This window comes from Pezoporus occidentalis, unplaced genomic scaffold (assembly GCF_034315485.1).
Source record: "Pezoporus occidentalis ecotype Australia unplaced genomic scaffold, CSIRO_AGI_Poc_V1 ctg113, whole genome shotgun sequence".
NCBI lineage: Eukaryota > Metazoa > Chordata > Aves > Psittaciformes > Psittacidae > Pezoporus > Pezoporus occidentalis.
In genome coordinates this window covers 1,499,550-1,516,345 of record NW_026912918.1, presented here as the reverse complement: position 1 = coordinate 1,516,345, position 16,796 = coordinate 1,499,550, and the positions used below count along the sequence as shown (strand labels likewise).

At 43.4% G+C, this 16,796-nt stretch overlaps 1 protein-coding gene across 5 annotated transcripts in view; it reads left to right on the top strand.

The window, feature by feature from the left end:
* The window catches only part of XYLT1 (xylosyltransferase 1), a 194,182-nt gene extending 177,625 nt beyond the window's left edge, over nt 1-16,557 (top strand). For all 5 annotated transcript variants that reach the window (XM_062635035.1, XM_062635025.1, XM_062635016.1 and 2 more), the window contains 3 exons: nt 1,750-1,945; nt 7,929-8,262; nt 16,037-16,557. In XM_062635035.1, the coding sequence (XP_062491019.1) occupies nt 1,750-1,945; nt 7,929-8,262; nt 16,037-16,359 (853 nt within the window). In that variant the 3' untranslated portion in view covers nt 16,360-16,557. The remainder of the gene's footprint in view (nt 1-1,749; nt 1,946-7,928; nt 8,263-16,036) is intronic.
* Nucleotides 16,558-16,796: the final 239 nt, after the last annotated feature.

Below are 16,796 nucleotides of genomic sequence, written 5' to 3'. Positions count from 1 at the left end.
GAGCACCTTGACAGTATTCCCTTTGCTGTTAGGGCTAAAAGCAGCATGAAGTTAGCTTATAGTGCAGCCACCACCCCAGCTCATTTCACACTGCTGCAGGCACTGCGAGGAAAGCCTCTACGGCTTCAGATCACATTTGGTGTCAGTCCCATGCTGCCACCCGCAGCCGCCCAGGAGGCTGTTGGAAGAGAAGCTGCCTTGCACACTTTTCTACCAAGGCCTCAGAAAGCAGTGCCCCCCTGCAGAATGCTCTGGTACCAAATGAGTTTGCTTATCAGCATCGTCAGTGGAAGCCACCCTAATGTGTGATTGAGATTTAATCCGTTTCTTCCATCTCTAGACATTTTTACTCACTGCTGCCAAGAGACAATTTACTCAGCCTGTTTCAAGGGTGTTGTAAATATTTGCGGCTGCACAGATATAAAACAGGAGGTCTCAGTACTCAGAACAGAAGTCGGATTGTTGCTGGTACTGGCTGCAGAGCTTTGCTGCGTGTTTGCTCAGTCCATCACTGCTGCCCCTGTTTGTACCCTGTCTTGTGTTTATTTCCCAAGCTTGAGATGTCCTTCTGGGCGTTGCCTGTTTCATGTAGTGGAAAGTCCTTCTTGGTGAGCTCCTCTTAGTGCCCATGTCTTGAGATGTGGTAACTCGCGTGAGGAGTCAGTCTTAGCTGACTGGACTGGGAAGTGTCATAGTGGCTGGTTTTAAATGTGTTGTAAACACACTTGTTTCACAGATAATGCCAGTGCTGTAAAATAGGAAAATATTTAATTTTGGAGCTCTGAATAATGTTTTTAATTATTTATGCATCCATATATTGGCAAACATTATTGAGATGTTTCTGAGACTGCAGCAGACAACTGACCATAAAGGTTAATTATTTGAAACTACAACTACAGTGTCTTTAAATCCGAACTGTAGCTGAAGGCTTCCAGACCTCCCGATGTGAGGTTTTTCCTGTTTGTTTGACCTTTTTTTCAGTTTATTTTAATGATGAGGAGAAAAATCCACAGGAAAAAGCAACTTCAAGTCCTTGAGGAATGTGAAGTTTATTTCCTAAAATAAAGGAGACGTAAAATGGGGACCTGGTGTCTTTGCTGCAGTGCCACCTTACAGAGCACTGCCCTTGGAGAATCAGTTGGGAATCAGATCTATGCAGGGGTTATCTGCTGGGGACCCGATGTATGTGCAGGGAATGGAGTGGGACATGAGCTAGCCGTGCCCGGCCGCACAGCACCCTCTGCTGTCCCCAGGCTGCTGCTGTCCCGCAGCAAGCGAGGGGCCCTGCCATAGCCAGGCCACCGGAGGGACTAATCCTGCTGAAGGCAAAACACCCAAAAAGGGATGAAAACAAAAGGGCAGCTGATTTGGAGCGATAGCCACATTTCTTGAGCGTCGTTTATCCCAACCAACAGTGCTGCCGCCCAACAAAGTGTATCTCTGGGTGGCACTTTTTACCCAGAAGAGCTAATAAGGAAGGGGCGTTTTCTGGCACACAGACGTATCTCCTAATGAGCTTTGAGCTGTGAATGAGCATGTATTCTTAGTAACATTTTTGTATGTTTCAGGGTAATCAGAACAGCCTAAGCATATTTGATAATGTGTCATGAACACATTTGAGATCTCTTAATGTACAGTGGTGAATTTTCTAGTTGAAATGAATGCTTCTTAAGCCATTAGCCCCAAGTAAATGGAGATTTCATGTCTCTCTTGTGTAACTGATGAGCATGTGTATATGCTGTTTTACAGATACTACCCCATGGGCCATCCAGTTTCCGTCCACCTTTACTTCCTCGCTGACCGTTTCCAAGGCTTCCTAATCAGACACCACGCAACCAACCTGGCTGTCAGCAAACTGGAGACTTTGGAAACCTGGGTGATGCCCAAGAAAGTCTTCAAGGTTGCAAGTCCACCAAGTGATTTTGGAAGGTTGCAGTTCTCAGAGGTAAGTATTTGTATCTGTGCATGCACAATGTCAGCAGCCTCAGGAGGGGTTGCGTATTACTTCAGCAGCCTTTGGAAACTGTGTTTCCATGTCATTTTTAGGTGAGAGTGGCTCTCTAGCATAATGTACATCCTCTTCATTGAAGGAAATCATGTTGCCAGTTCTTATCTGTAGTCAACATTCACATTTTATGTTACCGTGTTAGTGAGTTTCCTTACTCCCTCTTATTTCAAGAACAAACTGAAGGCATTTGATGTTGTAAAAAGCACTCAGTAACTTAAAAATGTTGTGACTGTGATTGTTGTGAGTGCTGTGAGAGATACCTGGGATAAAATGCCATGTTTCTGCAGTTCCAGATGTGAATGGGGATGTGGGAAGCGTTCCTCTGGAGTATACTGAAAAAAACCCTCATAAAATTAGTGATAGTCAGGCACCACTGCCACGTGTGAGCTGAATACTGATGTTGTAACACGAAAGAGAACATTCTTACAGCAGTGGCTGAGATTTCCCACAAATCCTGTTATTTACTCTGGGAATTTGTCTCAGGATCTGACATAGGGTATAAAAAATGTACCCTCAAATGTATCGGGGAAGTTGACCACTAATGGAACCCGACATCCGTGTTCTGGTTTAAGGATATAACTGTCTGAGCAGTTAATTTCATGATTTTTCTTGTTAAGCCACAAATTTCAATTAAGGTATAAAATTGATTGAACAAATGTGTTCCAGTCATTATGGCTAAGTCCATAAATTACCATCTTCTTGGGCAATTAAGAAATGCCTAGGTAGGATTCAGTGTTTTGGTGTGCATGGCAAATCCATGACACTAATATGCCATTAAAGAGATGAATGGAAAGCGTGTTTCATTTATCAATGTGTCTGATGGTAGGCTTGCCATTTCATGCAGTGATAAATGGTTATACAAGCTTTAATTCTTGTGATTTGTAGGAGTATTGCTGCTGTTTATTTGGGACTTCTAATCTCACTTTCATTCCAATGCCTGTTCTGGGTCCTTCCTTTGAAAGCAGTCAGCCTGGCAGCAGGAAGAAGGGGTTTTTGCTAATTGTATGATTAAAAGAAATATATTGATCCCAATATTCTGGAACTCAAACAAAAAATACATAGAGAATATATCTGAATTAACATTGAGTTGTTGGGAGGAAACAAACCAGGGACCAGAATTTTACACACTGTCCCCTGCCCCAGTGCACCTCTTTCCCCCAAACAAAAACTAGTCCTACAGTAAACATGAGCCTCATGGACAGATGTCCCAGAGCAGCAGTACCTGGTGTCAGCCTCCCCTGGCAGGAGAGTGGTGCCATATCGGTGCCTGCTGGCTGCACTGTGCCCACAGCACTGTGGAGTGTGTCACCCTGCAGGGAGGATCCCTAGATCCCGCAGGACTAATGAGCTGCTCTTCACAGCCTCACAGACCATGGCTGGGCTGTAAGCAGCCCTGCAGGAGCTGCTGCAGCAGTGAAGCTGTGTGAGTGCAAACCATGGGAAGGAATTAATCACTGGTGAGCTTTTTTCAGGCTGAGGAAACATTTTCTTCTATGTGAAGCACAAAGAAGAGTTTTGGTGGTCACGTGCTTGTTTTCTTAATTTTCTCTCACCTAAATTCTTAAATTGCCCTCTCCTTTCATAGATTATTCATATTTTAAGAGACCAGGAGGTACAAAGTAAATCATTTAATCATTTCTTAATTGTTTATTTTACTCTCTGTGTTCCCCTGGCCTGCAGGCATCTCTGCCTCTGTGCCAAGTTATTTTCTCAGTTACCCTGGTATAAACCCAGCATTAACCTCTTCAGCTTTAGTGTGGCTTGGAAAGCCTCTGATCTGCTGCTGCCTATTGAAATGCCACTGCTTTGTCAAAGTCCAGCAACTGTAGAAGAAACTTGGCAGTTCAGCTAAGTTGAGGGTGTCCATGTTCACAGGTTCAGCACCAGAAAAGAAAACTAAGATTCATGCTTACTGGGACATTTAGCTGCTGGTTCTTTAATGACTTTCACCCCATGATCTGGCAGGAATTTCAAGCTGAATGGGGCCCTTGTAGCTGGGAGCTTCCTTCCCTCTCCCAGCTCACACCAACAGGGCCAGCAAGAAGAGCACAAATTGCTGCATTGAACGTGCTCCTGGGTGTATTTATGACCCTGATGCACAACACTGTAGAGGAGATGACAAGATCTCTCCAATCAGCCCTTCCTGCCCTCTGCCCTTTTGCTTTGCTTCTCAGACTTTGCTTCCCGAGTAGCAGGTTTCACCGTACACCATGTAATGACAAGTGGGAAAAAAACCTCAGCCGGCTGGGTTGCCTGACAGCTAGTGGGCCAATGATAGCCTGTCACTGGCACACAGCTCCTGCACTGTGTGTGAAAGAAAACAAACTTACAGGGGATTCAGGGGAGATGATTTCCAAGCATGAAACTCCCACACCTCCTAAAACTGGCTCCTGCACAATGCACACAGTATGTATCCTACCAGCTTGGGTTCATGCAACTTGGCTGTGGAGAGCAGAAGATTGATTTGCTGTACAGTACTAAAAGTCTCAGCTCACCGTATATCAGCTGAACGCTAAGTTCATTTCTGGTCTTGTTAAGACTTGTGATTCATCACAGAGAATAAAATAAACTAGGTGGCAGGCAATTAGTGTGCATTGTGTGAACCTAATGGTCCTGTTTGTGGTGAGCAATGAGACACAAACCCATAATCAAGGCATAATTTATCTTGGGAAAATTTTATCTTGGGACTGAACAGAGATAGAAACAGAAGTTTTAAGTCAATGATAGAGTTCCAGCTTTCCAACCGTATCCTGGGCACAGTGCCTGCTCTGAAAGCCCAAAATAATGGTGATTAAAATAATGATGTGGAAAATGTCAGTTTCTGTGCCACATCCCTTCATCATTTATCAGATATTCTTTAGTGCTTGAGTCCATCCTATGCTTTGTGTATTCCATTTGAAAGTGAAAGCCTACTTACAGTGTTTTAGGGGGCTATGAAAAACTGTAGGACCATAGTATCTCTTGGCCTGTAAAATCAGACACCTCAGTACAGGGAGCTCAGCAGTGTAGAGTTCAAGGGCAGAAGTATAAACCAGTAACTGGTGTTTTAGGTAAAATTCCCTTTAAAATACTGTGCTTCTAAACCCAGCTCGTCCTGTAAGCTGTGGGAACGTGTGTCCCAGCTGGAAACTAGGCCAAAAAGGCAGATATTGTAAATAGATGTGTGCAGCTCCCTGCCTGCGCCTTTCCGAAGTTGCCTCTGGTGCGCAACCCCAGGCAGGGTCAGGACCTTGTCTGGGTCAGAGGTGTGCTCTGGTTGTGCAGGGTGGTGCAGAGTGTTGGGTGCTTTGCCTTTGCAATGCTGAGGGCCTACTCTGGGGCAGTATTTTCTCCTTGTTGGTTTTGTGCTGCTGTTTCAGTGGAGCTGCGCACCCTGACAGGCTCTCATGGGAATTGATTGCCATCAGCATGAGAATTGTCCCTTCCCTTCTTCTCCCGCCCTTTGACTGTAACTTTGGTTTACATTAGGGAATAACATGCCTGCACAAAGCTTAACAATCAGCCAACAGTTCTGTACAAGCTTTCCCCCAAAACAACCTTTGCTTTTCTGCAGAGCACTCTAATAAACCTTTGCGCATGTGAACACATCTCAACATCTTTTGTACAGCCTGGTATTGAGCAATGTCACCTGGAGGTGGGAGCATGGGGATTTTAACTTTCTGATTTCTTTTGCCAGGGATGAGAGACTAAAGAGAGAGAAACAGTGAGATGCCAGGGATGAATGTTTAATTTCTGAGGTTGAATTAAGCTTTCTTCAATGAATTCTTAAGTAAGAAATATTGGATGCGATGGAACGTGCTTCCTTACAGGCTTTTCTTTGCTCAGGAGGGTGTATGTTTGTTTCACCAGTTGTGGCTTTATTTCCAGGTCCCTTGAGCTCTGGTAGGTGTAACATGGCTGCACTCAGTGAGGGCTGGTGGAGTAGGTAATAAGATCTGGTCAGGAAATTTTCTTTCTCAGCTTATTTCCATACTTATTTAGTCAGTCTTGTCAGGAGGGTACACACTGACAGCTCCTCCAGGCACTCGATGCTTGGGTCTGATATCTGAGCTACACTGTCTGGTTTGATTAGCTGGTGTGCTAGGTGAAATACCTCTGAAATACCAGTGATTCTGCTGTGTTGATTGCAGAGTAGTGGAAGGCTTATTTTGTATCATATTCTGCAGTGTCATAGTCCAGTAAAAAGAATTCTTCTGGTGACAGAGAGATTTAGGATGGTCAGGTTTTATTCCACTGGCCTTGTAGCCTCTTGCTTGCAGTCCTCCTGTAATTTGTCTGCCAACCACAGTGATTTATTTAGGAGGCACTGGGGACTGGACGGTTTCCAGTACATTTATCAGGGTAATAGGCATCAGGTAATTGTTCTGGTTTAGGGATCTGGGGGGATTTTGGCATTATATTGGAACCACTTACTCTCATGAAATGAGATGAAATCTAGAAGAAAAATCTCTGAAGCAAATAAGCTATAATTATTTTTAATGCTCTTAGGAAACCAGGTTCTGACCATGCCTGTGTAAGGTGAAGATTAGGGACAAGGACAGCTCTGTGTTGGGGAAATCTTCAATATCCACATATACTGAAAGAGGGGATTCTGTCTGTGTGTGTGCATGGGCCTCAGGAGACTGCTTGAGAGAATCCGTGGTTTCTGTATTGGGAACAAATCGACTGCTAAGTCATCTACACTGTTTGTTTGGAGATTAAGGCCAGAGAAGACCTGGAGGGCTATGAGGCGTTTCAGTACCAGGCTGGCCAAAACATCTGTATGTCTCTCCAAGGAATGATGTCAAATGTTTGCTTGCCAAAACGATCCAAGGGGTTCTCCCGTTCTTCACGTCAGATGAGGTTCCTCAAATCTTGTTGTGTTTGATATTGGCCACTTTTGATTTGAGATCATGGGAACGGGAACCTGTGGGACAGGCAAGGCGGGCGTTTCCTCCAAGAGCAAGTATGCAGCCTTCAGTACTGCAGTCCACCAGGTTGCCTTCTTGAGAGTTGATGGAAGTGGTTCATTAACAGTCAGCTTCATAAAGACATGGTAGATATAGTGCTGGGATAGTAAAGAGTCTTTCAGTTGGCCAAAGAAGGCCAGTTACTACATTTTATGCTATCTGTTCAGAGGTGTGTATTTTCAGTAGTGCGCAAGTGTTAATGGCAACAGCTTGTGGTTTGTATCATCCTGTGGGTTAACCATTAAAATTCAGATAAAGAGCATTGAAATACGAAAACTGCTAGGAAATAAGAAAGGTCCATTAAATATTTACACTAGATTGTGAATCAGCTGCTTTACTGTTAGTTAGTGAATAAACAAAAAAAACAATGTCGCTATTATGACAGTAAAAAAAGAGTTTACCAGAAATAACTTCCCACATCAGGCAGGAAGGGAGTGCAATGACACATCAATGGATAGATCATAGTAAAGGACCTGATGTGACTTGTCCTGAAGTCCACAAAAGCCTTTTCCTTGGTCTTAGCAGTAACTGTGTAGGTCTCTATTGCAGGGTCCATCTCTCAATGTATAATATATATCATTTTCATAACCTGGTAGGTGGTGGGTTATATTTTTTTGTGTGCACAGCCTGCGTTCTGTCACTAGTCTCGGTCATTTATTTGACTGCTTCCATGTGGAGGAAAAGGAGAGCTGCTATAGCATGTTGTATCATGCTTAAGTTAAGGAAACCTTTATATCAATTAAACGTGGACACTTGGCCCCCAAAAATAAGCCTTGCTATCAAGGTTGTCTCACAATTTGTGTACACATTGTGATCATAGGTCATGTTGCCATTAGCCTTTATATGCATGTGTAACTCATGTCATTAAAGAGATATTTGTGTGTCTTGAGAGCCCTTATTTGACCTAAGCATCTAGATGCTTACAGAGATTATTTAAGATTGCTTACCAGCAATGTGGTCTTTGATTTCAGATTGGCACGGAATGGGACGCCAAGGAGAGGCTTTTCCGGAATTTTGGAGGACTCCTCGGCCCAACAGATGAGCCAGTTGGGATGCAGAAATGGGGAAAAGGCCCCAATGTCACCGTTACTGTAATTTGGGTGGACCCCGTTAATGTAATTGCAGCAACGTATGATATTCTGATTGAATCCAGCGCTGAATTTACTCACTACAAACCTCCTTTGAATTTGCCCCTGCGACCTGGTGTTTGGACAATAAAAATTCTGCACCACTGGGTACAGGTAGCTGAAACCAAATTCCTTGTTACTCCTCTCACCTTCTCTAACCAGCAACCTATCAAGCAAGGTAAGCTTTATTTGATACATGAGCAATACAGTTCTTCTGTCTGTATTCACTGTAAGTGTGGCTGTTAAAAATGAAGTAGCACTGTATTGGAAAAGGAGAAAAGAAAGGAAATTTATAGATACTAAATCAGAAAAAATTGTTGCACTAAGACAAGGCACAGACTGTATCCAGTCTGTAAAACACAGCCACTTCGAACAAAAGGCTATTTTTATCTTTTAAATATGCACAGTTCCGAATCCAGAGAACTTCAGACTCTCAATAATCTAACAGCTATTGTAAAGCCATCATTTAGAAACAGAAAGAAGAATGGACCTTTCATTCACATTTTGTGAAATGTGCTTTTTATTCACATTTGCTCTAAAGAGTTACAGATGTTGAAACTGTTGTCTTGACAAATCTGTGTGTTTAACGATAAAAGCATTAATACACAAAATGCTGAATTAGAAGAAATCACGCTCGGCCAGAGCTCACCTGACACATTATCAGGTGCAGGCCCGATACCTTCTAAAACCCATTCAGCCCATGCCAAGCAGCTGTGTTACAGAAATACCTATGGATACCATGATCCCGGTAAGTATCAGACCCACACTGACAAGTTTTCAGAAAGCAACCATTTCCTGCCCTGCCACAGCAGCCGTCAGCCATCCAGGTCATTCCCAGGCTGCTTATGTCTGCAGGCTCCCAGCACCAGTGCACGGTGGCACAGGCACTGCCAAGCGCTTGGCTCTTCAGCCAATGCTGAGGACAATGGGACAAGAGAGAACGCTTTGTAGCCGCACCTGTTTTCTTATTCAGTAAGATCAAAACAAGTTTGTTGCTATGAATATCTTTACTATTCTTCTTAGAGTGCTTCCATCTGTCCAGTATTAATATTCATAAATTTAGACATCTTAAATTTGCTCAATCCATAAATTGCCCTATTAAGGTTTCACAAGTTTTTCTTCCTGACAAGGAGGCAAATAAACTGAGTCAGGCACGTACCTTTCAGCACAACGTGCTGCTTCTGTAATGCAAACAGCACCAGACAACTGCTGAGAGCTAATGCAGCCCTTATCTTGCTCAACAGGAGCTTGATTCTACACGTCTCAGCAGAAGAGCTAACGTACTGATTTCTTCTTCTGACATTTGGTGGCATCATTTCTTAAGTAGAAACTAAACCATCAACAACCTGCTGCTGTTATTAGCTAATAGGCAATGATAAATTGTAAAGAAGCTCCATGTGTAGAAGGAATACATTTTTAAAGTTTAAACTTCAACCTACTTCTAAACACAGCTGCTACTGGCTGGAAATTAATGAATTCCATGTTCTTTTGTAATTTAACAATTAAGGCATAGATCTGATGGAAAATGTGGCATGTAGCCAGCAGCCTTGCTGCCTTTCCCTATAATGCAAGAGCCCAATGGCAGTTAGGTGTATCTCAGACTTGACCATGAGCCCACACTTTATGGTGTAAGGCAAAACTCCCTCTGCTCCAAACTCTGAATTTCCATATTGCCCATTGATAAACTGGGAGAAGATATGGCTCATATTTTTTGTTCAAGAGCCTTGTTCATTCATACGGTAACTAGACTCTACTGCAGGAATGAAACACAAAGCTTGGGAGCAATACTACCTAGGAACAAGCCTCAGGAGTGATTTGCTGCTGGTGATGCGGTGTATAATCTCCAGATGTCTGAGGCATGAAGGTAAAGAAGAAAATTAATTACAGGGGCAGACAGTGACACTCCACTGTAGTTAGAATTGTATTTACAATGCAAATTCTTATTGTTCGGGTTTTTGAAGGCTTTCTGTCTCAGTGACGCTACTGTGCTCTGTGCAGGCAATTGTCTTTTAGCTTTGATTTCCAGCTTTTGTCATTTTGTTACCACTTTATTATTTAAATATATTTTCCTCTGCCAAATAAAGGCATCGTGAGAGTATGACAGGAGAATTAGAACTTCTGAAAGAACAGTTTGTTACTGTTGTAAACAATGCAAAAGCTGCCAAAAATCTTGTAAAATGAAGGAATAGTGTTATTTCCTTGTCTTAACAATGCAAAAAACCCACGCATCAGACTTGGCCAGGAGTTGTCAGCAGAAGGGGGGAATGTGTTTTAGCAGGGATTTCTTTAAAATATTGTCCTTCCAGCCATCCTCCCTCACTGCACAGCCCCCCTCCAGTAAAAAAAGAGGAGGAAAAAAAGCTATTGCACTTGTCAGAAATATTACCCTGAAAAGTAATTTGCTACTCCAGAAGCTTTCTGAATGACTGATACGTTTCTTACCACTTTGCATGTCATTTGTTTGATAATGATTCGTCCTGCTCTGTCTCAGGGACTCCAAATGTAGAAACTGGAGCCCATGCAGCTACACACATAAAAATGCGCCCACAGTCTTGTAATTTGTTTGTGTCATTCTAAACAGCATTTACACAAACCTGGCAGTGGCGCAGCTGCCACTAAAATCTTGTATCTTGAGAGCATGGACATGACAACAGTCTCTATTTCCTAAATCATTACTTACCTACACATCGCTTCAGCAAAACAAGGAGAAGTTGCATCATGAAGGGAGCCACGTGCCTGTCTTTTGAATACTCAAAGCGAAACTTGTTTGTTCCTATATCATGACTCTCAAAATTCATTATTACAATTCAGAATTACCAGCAAAGATGTTTTGTTTATCAGTTTGTTAAAACCAGAATATGCAGCCAGTTTATTAATTTTTCTATTCCCATTTATGTATTAATTTTGGTCTCAAGTCCCCGTAAAGGGAAATCAAGAACAGGTTTTTTCTTTGATACTGTGTCCAGATGTGCATAACTAACAGAATGTAAATTGTTTTAGAAACACAGATTCATTGACCTTTTCAAAACCTGGATCTGTAAGAGATCAGATCTTAATGGAATTACTGAGTAGGCTGGGAGGTTTGGGGTATTTCCACTATAAACAATGCTTCCAAAGCTATTTCAGTGGAAAGTCTGTAATCTAAAGTCACTTATTCTTTCTTGCTCCTCTTCCCCCTCCAGTCATCCAAATCTGCATCTTTTCTCTGGTTTGAGTTGTGTCACTGATCCGGTTTGCCTCCAGCAGATCCTCTGGCTTGAGAGTGCCTTCAAGTTTGTATGGTTGGAGAAAGAAAAAAACAAAAGGAAAATTATATGAATTTGTGAGATAAATCATTTGGAGACCCAGGTTCACTTGTTCCACCAGTGTCTCTTTCCCCCTACGTCCTGCACAGCCAGATTCTCTTTTATTCTTCTTCTAAGTGGTGACTTTAAGTTTCTCACCATATGGCTGAGTGTGTTAAAGCCAAGTCTTCTGTGCTTATTGTAAGGACATGGGAGGACCAGCAGAATGCCCTAGGATTAACGTGTGCCAAGATGGAGAAGAGCATAATGTGGAGGACACAAAACATTGAGATCACTAGATCACTAGCAGTGATAATGGACAGGAATGGAGGTTTCTTGCTGTCAGCTTTAGCCAGCCTGAATTTAAGCACAGTTTGGAGACTTGAGGCCAGATGTCTAGGTCCCCTGTGTAGGGACTGGAGAAGCAGAGCCAAAGAACAGGTATAATTCAGAGCATTTAGCCAGCAGTTCACAGACTGTAATCCAAGGTACCAGGTAGATTTTAATTCCTAAGAGAACGTCATCCTCATTTCCCACCCTTCTGTGCTCTACTAAGTCCACATGAAGCAGCCATGCCAAGTCTGATCACACACGTCTCCCGGGGCACTAAAAGGGGCAGAGAAAAAGCCAAAGCAATTTCATTTTTAAATTTGAGTTTATATTCATGGCAAAGTTTCCACAGTGCTCTCCCAGCTGGAGTGATGATAATGCATTGTCATGCATTTAATGTATAGTACCTGTTTCATTAAAGCTGAATAGATTACTGTAAACCAGTGGGCAGATTCACTTCTGGGGTAGAAAAAGCCCCAGTCCTCAAGCTGATACTAAACCCAGGAATGAAAATAAGTAAATAAATGAATGAGTAAAAGCTTTCTTCCTTCAAACAAGGAGGGCAGTAAGGAAAACCATCCTCCTTCTTTGCCTCAAGAGAGACCTTTCCTGTTCAGTTCCTAGCTTGATCACATGCCCTGGACATGAGGCTTCTCATCTCTGCTGCTCCACAGCAGGCTGGGGACCTTAACCACCAGCTTCTGGTCCCTCTGCCCTCTAACTGCAGCCACCTCTTTGAAAGGCTTGTTGGCATCAGCAGATATACCACAATGCATGCACACATCTCAAAGGCCTTTTAACCTAATCCATATTTATAGATCATTTTAATTAAGTATATACTGGGAAAACTTTGTTTTGCCGTTGGTTGTTTGCAGTGGCTCAATCAATTCTAATTGCATCTATACAGATTATAAAGTGGGTGGCAACATGTGCCAGAACTGCTGTGATTTCTTTAAATTAACCAGAGGTAACATGACATGTTCTTGATAAATGCAGCAGTAACAGCAGGCAAGTGCAGGGCTGCAGCAGTATAGACATGCCCTGGAATCGTCATTCCAAGAAAAACCCTGAAGATGGGGATTTGCTTCACAATTTAGTTCAGATCCAGTTGACAAGGAGTCGATTAGCTTCACAATGAGCAAATGCAGCACTGTCTTGTTTGCTGCAAGAGAAAACAAACAAAATGTCAATAAAAAATTACCTGTTTGCCAGAGGGTTTCAGCACAATTCAAGTAAGAAAATAGAGCTGTACATTCTGTGCTGCTTTAAAGAAACCACAGGTCTAGTGCCTTCATGTGTACCGAGGTAACCACATTTTTCATTCCTTAGCCCACTCTCTGTCTAAACTCATTTGTTTTTTTCTGCAAGATGAAGAGCAAACCCACACAGAAATGCTGATATCCCAGCATGTGTGGCTGACTATAGGCTGTGTATATAGCCCAAAGAAGTTATAGCAGAAGTCAGTTGAGAAATGAAGTGAAAAGCAAACAAAACTGGGGGACAAGAATAACTTCTCTCTTTTTTTTTTTTTTTTTTTTTAGGAAAACCCAGTAATTAAGTTAGTCATGATTATATCTCTGTCATTTTTACTTTAATGCAAAGAGGAATAGCCCACATCTGCCATAGCTTGGATAAACTGCATCCTCATTGCTTTCTCCTGACAACTTTTTAACACAGATTTGGAGGCTCCAGGAGAGGATTCTGGGTTGAATCCTCAGCTTTTCCAATTGATAGTACATGTAGCTCTGCGTTCATATTGTTGTTACCCAGCTCTCTGTAGGACATACAGACACCTAACTTGGAGCGTTCTTTCTGTTGTGGGCCAATCTCCCAACAGTACCTTGTCAGGGTTTCATCACATGAGAGAAGCATGTGGGCAGTGATACCCTGTAACACACTGGAAGCCACAGTGTTTTGTTCCCCTTCGTACTGTCCTCAGCACTCTTGTCTTTTCCTATCTGCTGATATTTGTGTGTGGCTTTTCAAAAATGTTTCTCAGTGCCATTCCACTCTCTTGTACCTGCTGCAGGCCTTTGCAGCACAGCCAGGTCTGGAGCAGAACACGTCGGTCACCTAGTGGGGCTGAACGTAGCAGTGATGTGTTGGTGGGAGAAGCACAGGGTGTCTGGCACAATTACAGCAATAGCAGAGAGGAGGAATTTGAATGTGATGAAGATGCTGAGGTTATCACCTTCAGCAAAAGCAGCCCACTGATCTTAAGGAACACAGATTCAGAGATGATGATCTCCTGCTGCATTGCCAAGCACTGGGTAGTTTCTGTAGGTTTCATTCCTTCCGATCCTGATAATCCACCAAGTCCTAAAGCATGGGACATGTGTGAGGCTGAGCCAGAGAGAAGAGCAACTTCCATTTCATCCTGTCATTTGTCTGGAAAAGGATCTCTCGTTTTATGCACTGAACACATGCACAACAGGCTGTAATTCAACAAGCTCTCTGAATTGCCTGTTTCAATCAGATAATCCTGCTAGCAATGCCAACTCTTATTTGTTTGGGGATTTTTACTTAGAATGTTCCTATTTAATTAATATGTTGACAAACAATCTTCCATATTTAATTGCTTCCAAAGGAGGAAATTTAATCATGTGTACTTGTTCTGTTTCTTAAACTGCAGTGCTCTGGCAGAGCACACTTCTGACACATGTGCATGGAATAAACTCAGTTTGACTAGAGGTTATTGTGGGTATTTACCATTTAGAATAAAAAGAGGGGATCAGAGGAATGTAGAACAGTTAGGTAAATGATGCATAATGGTGATGGGAATATGCTGAACTAATTGAATTGGGGTTTTGAAGTAATGGACTTGCACAGTATTTGACATTAAAGACTTCGCAAATTTAACAGCAAAACTTCAATTAGATGTCCCCTTTCTCTCTAAATAAATGTACTGATTTATTGCCAGTGCTTGAGATGCTGACCTCTGCATGGAAGAAAGGGCTCAGTGTCAGGCTGCAACGCGAGCAGCAAGGACATGTGGAAGGAATTGTAGCCGTGAATATGTAATTCCTGGCCCCTAAATGCTATCTGTGCGCAGTGACTTTCCTAGCCTGGAGCGCCCTGAATGGGCCCATTTTGTGTTCTAGACAGTGTGTATGTTGGCAGAGATGAACTTGTCCTCTGTGCTGCCAGAGCAAGGATGCTGGGGAAGTCAGCTGAAAACAGAAATGAATGGTTGAACATTTACCCCCAAGAGGCACCCAGTCCCACACTGATTTTGTGAGCAGCCCCTTGGCGCACTCACAGACCTGAAGAAGGCAGCCAGCCTTAGAGGAGAGCAGTCGGACCCACCGTGTCCAATTTGAGTTGTTTGAAGGCGTTATCACAGCCTGGCAATGATTTTTACTGCAGTATTACATTAATGGGGCAGTGTACTGCATTTTGCTGAGCTAGAAGAGTTACTGTAAGGAAAGCAACCACAATGCAAAGGAAAGCGACATTAGGAAATGGTTGTGATCCATTATTTGGCACAAGAGCTTGAAATAGAATTGTCATGACAGAATACATTCTCTGCAAGACTGGAGCACTTTGAGGAATGATGCTGGGGCTACAAATACTTCATTATGGGTCAAGTCTGTCCAAAGTCACGGTGGTGTCCTTCCTGTGCCAGGAATGGCACCACCTGGTTTTTGGGGGCCAGCTGAGCTAACGAATGTTGTGACTTTCCACAGCAGGGCAAAGTTCATTGGTTTAGAATCAAAACTAGGCTGAGATCTTGGTTCCAAGAAAAACTGATGACAGCACTTGCAGGTCTGATAAGGGTCTGCAGCCTTCTCACACTGAGCATCCTAGAACTGTTCCCTAATTTCAAAGCACAGCCTTCCCTGGGTGTCCACAGGGGTGACTTCAGCTGCACAGACTTTATCTCCCAGGCTTGTTTTGTGGTGAAAGAGGCAAAATTAGTTTCTCCTGAATGCAAAATGTGTTTGTCGCAAAGAGATGTACATTGATCATCCTTGAGATACAGACAGGGGCTTATAGCTGAGATGCCCTTGAGGTGGGCCTGCTGTCTTGTGCTGTGCAGAACAGCTCTGGGCAAGCTGGTTGTATGCGATGGTAATAAGGACAATGCTGCTTTCAGCCTCTGCTAACACAGCATTGCAGGGTTAACATCACATGAGTAGAGCTCATAGCGGTGAGCACAAGCTGAAGAGCTGAGCATACCCAGTCATCCTCAGGATGCAGGGTGTCCTTCATGCTGGGGAAAGAGACTGTAGCACGCCACAAACTGTTGCCTTTTTGTTTGCTGTACCATTAGATCCTGAAGGTTTGGAGGTTTGTTTTTTAATGCGCTGACTTTTGGGTTTATTTCTGCTTTTCCAGAGGAAGCCATGAAGTATCACAGCGGGCCTCCAAAGAACGCATACATGGAGCAGAGCTTCCAGGGCTTGAACCCCGTCCTGAATATCCCCATCAATGCTGCCCACGTGGACCAGGCCAAGAGGAATGCGGGGCTAGTGGGCGCTCGGCTGGAAGCCTGGGTGGACTCTCTGGTGGGCAGCATCTGGTCAGCCGTGGACATCTGCAGCACTGGCCCCACTGCGTGCCCAGTCATGCAGGGCTGTGCTCAGACAGCTTGGAGCTCCCTGAGCCCGGACCCCAAATCTGAGCTGGGCCCCGTCAAACCTGACGGTCGCTTGAGGTAGCATCTGGTACGCAGTCCTCCGGCATAGGATTTTAAAAGGGAATTTAACCTTGCTCTCATGTGAATCTCGCACCACATTTCAGCAATCTAAGGGAACATTTTACATTTTTGTTACTTACTGCAATATAATTCATTTTAAAAAGGAAAAAAAAAAGAGTTCTGACAAGGCCTTTGCCACTGCCTTCTCTATCAGCAGTGGGAGCAGTCCTCCTCTCCCATGGGGCCCTGGCTGCATCCACTGCCTCTGCGGGTTTCCAAACTAGCACCAAGGCATGGAGAGGGCAGTGAAGGAGCAGCTGCTAACAGTGTTTTTTAAGAATAAATTTTTCTGTACCTCTGCTGTTTCACAGGCTTTCCTTATTTTGCTACCATGAATAAATCACAGCAAAATCCTTCTACTTACACTGGGGAGGTTGGTTACTGCAGGCTAGAGCCTGT